Raw genomic sequence first — 11318 nt, 5'->3', positions numbered from 1 at the left:
ATGGGGTATCTGCTGCAGGCAATAAGCAGTCCTAGAAGGATCTCTTTGCTGCCAGATGCTGCTTTTCTCTTCCTTAACCCGCAGTGTGCATCATCTCCAGCTGCCCCATGTCACTGCTGTCCCCACATCCTCAGTGCTGAGTCCCTGCCCCACAGAGCTGTGTTATCTTTTCGACAGCATCTCTAACCAGCAGGAAGGGGAAAGGAAAACAACACAGCACACAGTTACAGAGAGATTTTATAAGGTCTGTGCCAGTTCCAGATCACCAGGCCAGGGTGCTGGTACCCTGCATTGCAAGTTCGTAGCTCCTGGACATGCATGTGATTCCCCCAGTCTGCAGCTCCTCACACATGTGTGGCAGCAGGATCAAGGAGCTTCGACAGCTTCTGGGGCCAGCATTACTAGAAAGTCTCATAACTGGCTAACTTCCTCTGGTGACATGTGGCCATGAACAGCCAGAAGCAGAGGAACAGCATGATGAGCAATGTGATTGTGGCTGCTGTCCAGTTGCTCCTTTGGAGCTCTATGCCTCGCTGGGAAGTCTCCAAGGGAATCATGTTGGTGAGATTGAGCATGTAGCCCAGAGTCCAACCCACATCTGTGTTAGCGACCTGGGCAGATGAAGAAAGAAGAGGAACATGAAGGGCTGCAAAGTACCAGGCAAGCTGGAGAGCTAGAGAAGACCTTTGCCATGGCACCTCAAGAGCCTGCTCCACAGCCACAGGGCCTGCACACACCTTGGACTGCAAATATTCGATTAGCAAGACAAGCTGTGGGAGAATATATTCCAGACTGGAATTTGCAACTACAGATGCCCCAGCAGGTGCCTGTGAACATAGCTCAAGAGCTGCTCAGTCTGTGCTTCTCACTGCCCTGCCAGAAGGGCAGGGACAGGGGACTGTGCCACCTTGTTATCTCCTGCTCCCTCACCCAGGAGGCAGAGGGTGGATGCAACCCATTTAATGGCACAAAGCATGAAAGCCAGCTGCAGCTAGGAGCTTTCCTACCTTTTGGATGAAGTGGATGTTGGGCCATGTCTTGTCATTGAATTTGTAACCTTGCAGCAGGAGAGTGAGGACGTAGGAGCTGGCTGCACAGTAATTACGGAGATAGGTCTTGTCCACATCAGGGAACTCCTTCTGCACCTGCAGACATAGAAGAGCAAGAAGAGGCTGCCAGGGTGGAGCAGTGCTCGGTACACCCACACCGTGRGGAAGGGCTCTGCAGAGCAACCAGGAGCAAAGACCTGGGAGCCCCTGAGTTTGGGGATAAAGGACAACATGGGAGGCTGCAGATTGCTCTCCCATCTGTCTCCCTGCACAGAGATCTCTGTGCTCCTTCCAGGTCCCTCCAGCTGTCCATGCGCACAGTGGAAGACGGGCTGCAGACAGGCCCTGAAAGCTCTCTGTCCCCAGGGTGCATGAAACGCAGGCAGATCCTAGGCAGGATTTTACCTTCTCCCAGTCTCTGGCACAGAAATCCCAGATGGTGGCATTGATTGAGCTCAAGGACTGCCCACGGGTCAGGTTCAGAAAGTGTAGGTCATAATAAAGCCCAGAAAAAGCCTGTGGGTGTTTAAGAGTAAAGGTAGTAGATTAGCAAAGCACCTAGGCCCCTGCTACCCGCTCCCACCTCATTCCATCTCCTTTGCAGGGGTCCCTAAGGCAGGCCACCTCCCTGATCAGCACCGTATGGTAATGCCTGCTAATCAGCCCTGGTGACTGCTCCCAATGCTGAACCAGTGAGAGATGCAGTGAGAACAGAGCACCTTGGAGGTCAGGGTCTGTTTGGCACACTGGTGAGCACCCATGCATTGAGCACATCCCAGCTCTCAAGGAGTTAATTGTCACTGACACTATCCAGATTTTTCTTGTACAACAGTTTCCCCTGGGCCTTTGCCAGCCTCTGCTCCCCCAGAAACCCACAACCATACCACAACCGCATGGATGGAGGCCTCCTTACAAAGAACTGCCCCCGCACAGGGGGCTGATAAATGCCGTTGAACCCACACGTCCTGTGGGCTCCACAGGTGAAGTTGAAGAGTTTCTGGATGGCGGCCCTGCACGCCACTGGGTCTCCTGTCCCTGTCACCGTGAGGGCCTCTGCAGTGCTGGGTGTGCTCGGCGTGGGGACACAGGGACTGTCGTAGAGGGCTGCTGTGGTGGTGTTCTCCTGGTATCCCTTAGGGTAGCAGGGGTGCAATATCCGCAGGGGAGAAGAGCTGCCCTAGAGAGAGCGGGAGCTGTTAGCAGTGCTTGGCTTGGGATGGCAGCCAGACGCTTCCTCCACAGCCCATCCTGTGCTTAGACCCTGCCAAAAAGCAAGATCTGGAGCCCAGGAGGATGTGGGGGGTAGCGGGATTCATCCTTTGCAGGACTTTAACCTGCCCACAGCAGGAGAGTTCTCCCTTTCTCCCCTGCTGTAGCATCCCAGCTTCAGGGAGTGCTGCTGTTGGCCCATCTCCACTGAGGACTCCCTATCATCTCTGCACTGAGCTGTGCAGGGGCTCAGCCCCCTGCCACACCTCCTCGCTTATTTAGGGGTGCAATCATTGGAGACTAGATAGTCCTAGCCAGGCACTGCCAAATCAGGTGCCTGGATTCCCTGACCTCTCCTCCCTGGATGTTGCGTAGGGCTGTCAGGTCAGTGTGACCTCCAAGGACTGGCCAGCAAGAGCACAGGCTCGGGAAGAGGAGATACACTACAAAACGCCAGGGAGCACGGGGAGCAAAGCAAGCCATTTAGCACAGTGTGGCCTTTCCTCCCCTATGTTTTACCAGGAGCAAACAAGTCACCTCTTGTGCAGCGGAGGACTTGGTGGCTTTTGAGACCACTCTAGTTTCAGTGGAGCTGGTACCCTGGAAACCACCCCTGCCAGGGAACACTTCATGCCCGTGTCTGTGGGGATAGGGAAGAACCAGAGGCTACCGCTGGGCTCAGGAAACAATTTGGTTTTGTGATGAAAAATGTCCTCACAAAAACAAATTCTGGGGAGAAGGGAGCGCTGGCAGAGAACTGTGTCCTTCTACCCAAGGGAGAGCATTTTTGAGTTCATGAGAGAACATCTGAGCTAGGCTTTTGAATTCATGACAACTTCCAAATTCCGTAACCCTTTCTCCACAGGCAGGCACGTCTACCATTTCTGGAAGGCATTCTTCACGAACATGGGAAGTGGTTGAGCAGATCCTTGTAACCAATGCCTGAGGAAGTCAGCAGGGGCTGGCCCCATCTCTAGTACCTCACGGAGAGCCGCCAGCAGCCTCTTCAAGGCCTGCGTCTGCCCGTAGCAGAGATAGCTGTGGGTGTAGAGCGAGTAGTTGGTGCCGTATAGCCTGAAGAGGACGGAGGTGTTTTTGTCCTCGATGGTACCTCCAGGCTGGAAGGTTATTTGTGTGGAGGCACCTCCAAGGTCCAGAGCTCCCAGCACCTCCGTGGCCTGTGGACGTTCCCATTTCTCTGCAAAGGAAAACTAGCCCCACAAGAGAGCACGTGTTAGTCTGAAATGCAGAAAATCGCCGTCCCTGTCCTTTCAGTCAGGGCTTTGTGGGTTTGGAAGCCCCCGAGAAACCTTCCATGGTCCAGATCCCTGCTTCACCCCTTGCAGCCCATGTCCTCCCACACCCACACAGGCCTCAGTGTAGCACTGAGATCTGGCCCCTTCGCTGCTGCACGTCAGCTTGGATCCAGCGACCTTAAGGGAGGCAAAGGGTATCRGAGAAGCCCCTTTCTTTGCTCCGTTTGCAGGATCTGGTGCGGTCTGACATTGCTGCGCCCCTTTGTTACCAAAATCACCTCAGAGTCAAGTGGTGAGGGCAGGGCCAGGCTGAGCGGGACACAAAGACCCTCCTGCCCTTGGCCCTGTTAACGACACCAGTGGAGCCAAAGGTGCAGTTCACAGCAGGCTGCATTTGTTTGGGAGACTAGTGCCTTAAAACGACATGTTTCTCCCCTCTGGCTCTACAGAAATCTGGCTCTAGCTGAGATGGGCATGGGTACTCTGCTTCCCCCAGGCCCGAACCTTGATGAGTGTCTCCAGSAGGTAGTTGACAGTGATCCAGCCAAAGGAGCCCTCCTCGTTCCCTGTGAGGATCTGAGCTCCACGGAAGTCCACAGGGTACTGGCGAATGGCCTTGGCGACCTCGGCAAAGACCTGGTCAGCTTTTGTGCTGTTCTGCTCCCTGCCGAGGGAAGGAGAGAGATGCCATGYGGTGGACGAGGCAGTTGCCGGCATGTGTTCAGAGCAGTGCTCGCAGGAAAGGGCTGGTGTCTTCTGCAGAGGAGTGGGACTGACCAGAGAGAGGTTCTGCCCCTTCCACCCGTCCACTTCCCTGCCCGAGGGCTGGCTCTGCCCTCAAGCCACCAAATCAGGGTCACAAAGCTGGTGGATTGGGAGTCTTCCTAAAATCGCTACCTGCTGGCTTTGTGCGAGCATGTGTGCCCGGTCTAGCCCAGAAGGTTCCTCTCCTCCTTCTCTTGGACCACTGCCAGCCTGTGGGGCTTCCCTGAGGGCATGCCAAGCCAGCTCTGTTGGAAACTGTGGGCRGACTGTAGAAATGGATGCTCTGCCTGCCACCATGGCCTGACTGCAGAAACAGATGCTCTGCCCACCACCATGGCATGGCCCCCCCCCGATGGGGCAGCAGCCCCTGCACACCAGCACACCAGCCCCAGCCCCCTASGTYGGCTGTGATGGTCACCAAAAGCGTGTGGTAGGGAAGGGCCTGCAGAGGTGCCCAGGCTCGTGGGGCAATGCCAGGTACCTCAGCAGCCGCATGCCCGCTGTAGCCCCGAGGTAGGTGGGAGTCTCCCACTGCAGCTTTGCTGGGACGATCATCATGGCCTTGTCTAGGCAGGGCTTCAGGCTGGCTCCAGCCAGAGCAGGGTTGTCTGCGTAGCTGGAGATGCCAGGTCCTGAAACATGACCTCCCATGAGGGAGGGAACTTAGAGAGACCTTTCCAGTCCATTTCTCAGGCCCAAAGAGCTCTCTGGACCTTCTTGGCGATATCTACAATCCCCAATCACAGCCCAGAACTCTGCTGTGTTTGGTGCTGTTCAAACACACACCAAAAAGACAGYTGCTGACCCAAAGAGCAATTAGAAACTGCATACAAACTACTAGCAGAGACACATCAACATTTAGGGGCTTCTGCAGGTGTTTTAGGATGCCTTGCRGAATCAGGAAGATTAAGTTATGAGAGAAACTGTAAAGAGATGTTATGGGAAGAAGAGCCAAAGAAGCAGCTGCATGAGAGAAGGCCCAAACTCATCATGTCTAACATCCGAGGCCGCAAGATCATACATTACCACAAGCCGCAAGATTGGGCTACTTCCAGAAACTGTGCTGAGGGCTAATTTCTTAGCCACCTCTGGGCAGCCTTGATCCCTCCCCTTTGCCCTAGGGCTCCCTAAACCACAGCTTCTCACCTGTGAAASCTTCCTTTTATTCTTCTGCCCAGGACATCCCTTTCTGGCCCAGTGTAGTCTAAAAGTCTCAGTTCACTAACTGTGTTTTAGGAGACACACAGTGCAGCAGCCCAAAGCACCCTCAGGCCTCCTGAGGGATCAGCAGAAATCCAGGAGCTTTGCTTTGCCTCAAGCCCCTTCCCACTGGCTCTCCGGGTGCCTATCCCATCAAGTCCTGCTCTGCACTGACAAAACCTGCTGTCAGGTCTCCTGGGACACTGACCTGGGAGGCAGGGGGAGAGGGACAGACACGTCCACGCACACTGACCGGGCACAGTGCAGGCCTCCACTTGGCTGACGATGCCTGTGTCATTCTCCTTGTCCGCTGGCCACTGGTAGATGTAAAGAGCCGTGTGCGTGGAGCCGGCATCGAACACCAGGCCGTACTGTGGGAAGGCAGAGGGACACGGGGGTCACAGAGTGCTCAGAGCTGCATGAAGTGCCATGGGGGTGTCTGAGAGCATCTGTTCTCAGTTCCCATATGCAGAGGAGAGCAGCACACCCAAGATTACACTACCAGCCTCCCATCAACAGCCCCACTTCGTTTCTGATCCCCGTGATTTAGCCAGTGAGAGATTTATAACACGGAAAGGGAAGACATGCAGGAGAGCACCACAAACACACCCAAGGGATATTTGCATCTTAAATGGCTCAGGCTGCCAGAGCTACTCACAGACCTTCAGGACTGGTAAATCTCACAAACAGGTTATTTTGTAACAGTCTCCAAAAGCCGTAAACAGAGAACAGCCCAAAGCCACAGGACCCAGAAATGGAAACCCACCAAATGCTCTGGGTTTCTGAGAAGGGAGAGAAGGATCCTGAGGTGGAAGGTGGAGTGGTACCAGGAGAAGGGTCACATCGTTTGTCCTCTTCTCTTTCTCTTCCTTAGCAAGGAGGTGGTACTCTGGTTTGGGGGGGGGAGAGGGAGGTTGATCTACCAAGCACTGCCTTGGTTAGGTTAAGCCCAAAAAACCTGGGCTGGTTACTGGAAAGCTTGTAAGCAGCGAGGAGGACAGGGCTGGTGCAAGGATGAGAGAGGTGGGAAAAGGCTGGCAGTTGTTCCAGGACTCTTCCAGGCCCCACTGTGCACCTACTTTAGTCCCTGGAGGAAGGAAAGTGTCCTTCACTGGAGCCAAGATCAGGAAGAAGGTGATAATTCCCAGCAGTGCCAGCACGGCCACAAGGTACCGGACATCCCCCTTCAGCAGGCACTTTGACATTTTTGTGCTGAGCTGTAAAGAGAAAAGATCATGTAAGGCCAGTGCCAACCCAACTGTCTGCTCCCTGAGTGTCTCCAGCTCCTTCAAGGGTCCCTATTTTCCCTGTGATCTCAGGAGCTGCCTAACTGCCAAAAAAGTGCCTCAGGGCTGCGGTGGTGCCTTGTGGGGGACATGCCATGCTGGAGCTTTAGGGAGACTTTACAGTCAGAGGCACAGAGCCCAGGTCACTCTGAATGTGGAAACTGCTGCCCTCCTCCAAGCCCTGAGCAGCCTCACAAACCTGCCTCTTTGCAAGCAGGAAAAAGAAGCCCAGTCACTAGGGACCCCTAAAACTGAGCTGGGAAGGTTTGGCCCTCTCTCCAAGTCCAGGACTGGATGCTGGGAAAAGTCCCCAAGGTGATCACACCAGGAACTCCCTACTACGGGAAAAGGCAGAGTCAAAGGTTGCCCTTCTGCCTGGCACATGCCCAGCCCTCGGGAAGGGGGTGGCAGGCAAACTCGGCCACCCCCTGTCATACCTGTTCCTGGGAGGGCCCCACTCCTTCCTCCTTGGGTGTAGGTGCACCGAGCTGGGCAAGGCTGAGCAGACCCCAGGGCTCCCGTCTGCAGAGTCCTCCCCCAGGCCTGGCCTTGGGGCAGCCCTGGGAAGGGACAGGAGATGGGGGACGAAGGGAGGCAGCCGTGGCTGCCCTCCCTCTGTGGGGCCCTGCCAGAGCCTAGCCCTGCCAGAGGAACTCAAAGTGAAAGCACAGCCTGAGCCGGACTCGGATGTCCGGGTTCCCCCCCCGCCTGCTTGTCCTGGGCGGGCACTTTGCACTGGCTCAGCGCAACGGGAGGAGCAGCGCTCTTCCACACCAGTTGTAGTAGCTGTGCTCAGGGCAGGGACTTAGCCCTCCCCACATATGTGCATCTGCATCAGTACCTGGAGATGGGTCCCCAGGCCATGGAGATGGGTCCCTGCCTGCCAGGGCCCTCCCGTTTTAGTCCTGGGCCCCTCTGTCTGCTTGGCTCTGCCTGCAGTGGGGCAGTGCAAGTGACAGCAGAGCTCAGTGATAGCAGCAGTGCCGTGGTAAACAGGTTTGGCCCATGCAATGTGTTTATGCAGCAGATGTGGGGCAGGGATATCTGTGGGACAGGAGCCCCTCTCCCAGACCTCAGGTCGTATCCTCATCCCTGTCTCAACCTGCCTGCCAGGCCTGACATTCCACAAGATGGCAGTGGTGACGGCCAGGACTCATCACGAACTTCAGGGAGAGCTGCATCCATGCTGAACCTTTTCCATGCTGCAGGACAGTGCAGGGACCCAGAAGCATCCCCTGCCACAGGTGTCTCAGGTAGTGCCTGGCAAGACAGACTGCTGTGCCCACCAGGAAGTAAATGGTTAATACTGGAGGCTATTTCCATACCGGCTCACCAACCAAGAGCCTTGCCTCAGCCTTCCTGCCACCTCCTGGACAAGCTGCCTCCCTGGGCAGGTTGTTGGTCCTGGGCCAAGGGGAGGTCCATATCCTGGGGACTCCAGGGCAGCCTTTGTCCCAGGAGCAGGGCTCCGCACTCCCAGGTGTGCACTGACGCCAACACAAGCTGGCTGTCTAGCCCCAGTCGCAGCGTCGCCCCACGCTGGAAGCAGCACAGGTGAGCAGTGGGCAGTGGAGGGTGCCAGGGATGTTGTCTCGCTGGAAGCATGGCTCTGCTCAGAGGAGGCTGGGCATGGGTGGGCTGAGACCCAGCTGAACACCCCTGGGCAGCAGCAGAGCTGGGTGCCAGGACATAAACATGCTCTGCTGGCTCCTTGCTAGGAGAGGCTGGAGGGAGATGGCTGGGACTTCCCAGCAGAGCTGTGTCCCGAAATTCTGGTCATTCACCAGTGCGATGTCCCTGCGGTGCTGGGGCACAGGGGGATGGTGGCACTGCAGAGCCCGAGGGCTGGTGAGAGAGATGGAAAGGAGGGGACCACTCAACATGGCAAAGATTCATGCTCCCAACATGCAAATTTGTCCCCTTCCTTATAGATCTTAAGAGTCCTTCTGACTTCCAAATCTCAAATCTGTGTGGTGGGGAAATCCAGTTTTCCATTTTCCTAAGAAACACACAATTTAGATCCAGCAGTGTGGCGGATGAATGGCACGGACTCAGGAGGGTTTGCGTCCTGAGATATTTATTGTTTATTTCTGAGCATATTTAAAAAGTTAGCTGCTTCAGCGGTTTCACAGACACACTTTGCTAGGCCAGTCATCATGCAGATTATGTCACAGGTAGCCAATCATTACACCAATCACGCATGTAGCGGTCATGCCTTGTACCTTGCTACTTGTTTAGAAAAGCTGTCTTGCCCTTAACCTTGGTTCCCACTGGCTTCTGCTAGTTTATCTGTACTTTCTCAGGATGTATCATTCCCAGCTGCACCAGTGTCCTTGGGTACGTTTGTCTGAGGCTCCTGTTGCTTGCTACTTGCAACTTTCCACCAGTTTAACCCTGTCATGACCCTCCACATCTCCCCCTTCTTTTACTAATTGAAGGGCTAAGGCTGTATGGATCTGCAGGGTCATGACTTGCTTCATACTCCGGTCAATCATCCTTCGCACGCAGCTCAACAAGCATGGTACACAGATTAGTATTGCAACAAACATAAAAATTACAATAAGTCCTAGAATCAGTATGCGTTTTAACCAAGGCCTTATAGCAAGCATATTCAACCAATCAAACAGTCCCCACAAGTTTTCACCATCAACTTCTTGCAGTTGTTTTGTTAACTCCTTCAATTTTGTAATGCTTGTAGGTACTGACTCAGAATGATCACTCAGGTTCATACAACACATTCCCTCAAAGTCCTGACAGCCATGGCCTTGGGCTAATAGCAAAAAGTCAATTGCAGCCCGATTTTGTAAGGTGGCGTATCTAATTGAATCTAGGTCTGTTAATAAGGCGCTTAAAGCAGTAGTAGTAGCATTTGCTTCTTTTGCAAGCCAGCATCCTAATCTGTTAAGTTGTGATAAAGCATGAGCAGTCCCTATTCCTGCAAAAATACTACTCAAGATACGTTCTGCTGGATTCCAAAATTCTACGTTACTATCGCAACCTGACGTAAAGCCGTGGGTGGACCGCTTTGTTCGAGTGTGGACAGTTCCATTAACTAAGAATTTTTTGGGATGAAACATTGTCAAAGTCCAAAGATACATGGTCCCCCCACAGCTTTACCTGGTACACCTTTCCAGGCTCTCTGACCACAAATTAAGAATATCTTAGCAGCCAACCCTATGGGTTGTGGTCCAGGTGTTATTTGACCTGAGGTGGTGTGATTACACCATACAGATGTATTGGCATAAATGCCTGAGGGAGATACATCAACGTCACCCTCTTTGGTAGGTGTCCTTGCAGTATAATTTAGATAAAAGCARACTGCAGCCTGTGTAATTCCCAATAAGTCAAGTTCTTGCGGCTGCAGTGGCAAGGCAGGAAAATTGTGTACATTGTGCATATTGTTATACCACGTGGAAATATTCCATTCCTGTGTCTCCGTTCTGCATCGCACCACCGTTTGGGCTGAAGTGTACCTGGCGCACTACAATTTGCTAACACAGTATCATTGTAAAGAGACCCCATGTGCTGTATATCAAGAGGAAGTCCAGTCAAGCAAGTGTGGAAAGGGTCTGATGGCATCGTCATTGATAAACAAGGTGTCCGTATTGGTTACATTCGCAAGAGTCACCCAGATGTTGCCACGTTTCCAGGTGCCTGGTCCGACGGGCGTGCTTGTTGCTCCAAGGATGAGGCAACATAAGGTCATACACGTCGCGACGGCACCCATCGTAACTGAGTTCCTGTAGAAACAGAAGCACTTCCCCTCCCCCAAGTTATCAGTTCCATTGGTCCCACCCATTGGCTGGAAACCAAGTCTTTGACCAAAACTGGGGGCTTTTGTATTGATCTTATGTCTGTGGCTTGCTRACATTCGGAATTATTATGACCTGTTTCATCATAATTCAAAAAATTAAGGACATATAACGCTTTGTGTAGTCATTCTTGTGGGGTGAGCAGTGTCTCCCCCTTTTTTTTTGTTTTTGTAGCATGTCTTTCAGGCTGCGGTGTGACTGCTCAACAATGGCTTGKCTGGTTGGGGAGTGGGGTATGCCTGTTACATGAGAGATGCCCCAGGCATTGAGGAATTGACGTACACGGCCTGAGCAATAGGCTGGGCTGTTGTCCGTTTTGATGGTTGTTGGCACCCCCAAGACCGCAAAGCAGGCAAGCCAATGACGAGTCACATCCCTAGCCTTTTCACCAGTGTAGGCGGTGGCCCACAAAAACCGAGAATGGGTGTCGACTGTGACATGTACATATTTAAGACGACCAAATTCTAAAATATACGTAACATCTGTTTGCCATAATTCATTAGCCTTTAAACCTCTAGGGTTCACCCCCTCCTTCGAAGGCATTGGGGCGAACTACTGACAGTCTGAACAAGACAAAATAATGTCTCTGGCCTGCTGGATGGGTAGYTGAAACTGCCTCTTCAGYRAGCRGGCGTTTTGATGAAAGAAGGAGTGAGACAGTCTGGCTTGTTCTAGAAGGTTGGGTACCACCGCTGGCATGGCTGCAGCATCAGCACGTCGATTTCCCTCAGCGATGGGTCC

The 11318-nt window shown here is 53.4% G+C and overlaps 1 protein-coding gene across 1 annotated transcript; it reads right to left on the bottom strand.

The window, feature by feature from the left end:
• Positions 1-219: 219 nt before the first annotated feature.
• LOC112965261 (ectonucleoside triphosphate diphosphohydrolase 8-like) lies at positions 220-7446 on the bottom strand. Its single transcript, XM_026064080.1, has 10 exons — positions 7203-7446; positions 6559-6696; positions 5733-5850; positions 4761-4911; positions 4019-4178; positions 3239-3469; positions 1963-2226; positions 1455-1565; positions 1008-1145; positions 220-611 (listed from the first exon to the last, which is right to left on the bottom strand). The coding sequence occupies exons 2-10, from the start codon at positions 6682-6684 to the stop codon at positions 402-404; spliced, it is 1509 nt and encodes a 502-aa protein (XP_025919865.1). The 5' UTR covers positions 6685-6696; positions 7203-7446; the 3' UTR covers positions 220-401.
• Between the last annotated feature and the right edge of the window lie 3872 nt (positions 7447-11318).

This window comes from Apteryx rowi, unplaced genomic scaffold (assembly GCF_003343035.1).
Source record: "Apteryx rowi isolate R43461 unplaced genomic scaffold, aptRow1 scaffold_1011, whole genome shotgun sequence".
NCBI lineage: Eukaryota > Metazoa > Chordata > Aves > Apterygiformes > Apterygidae > Apteryx > Apteryx rowi.
The sequence above is the reverse complement of the archived record's forward strand: the minus strand, read 5'-3'. Positions and strand labels throughout refer to the sequence as shown.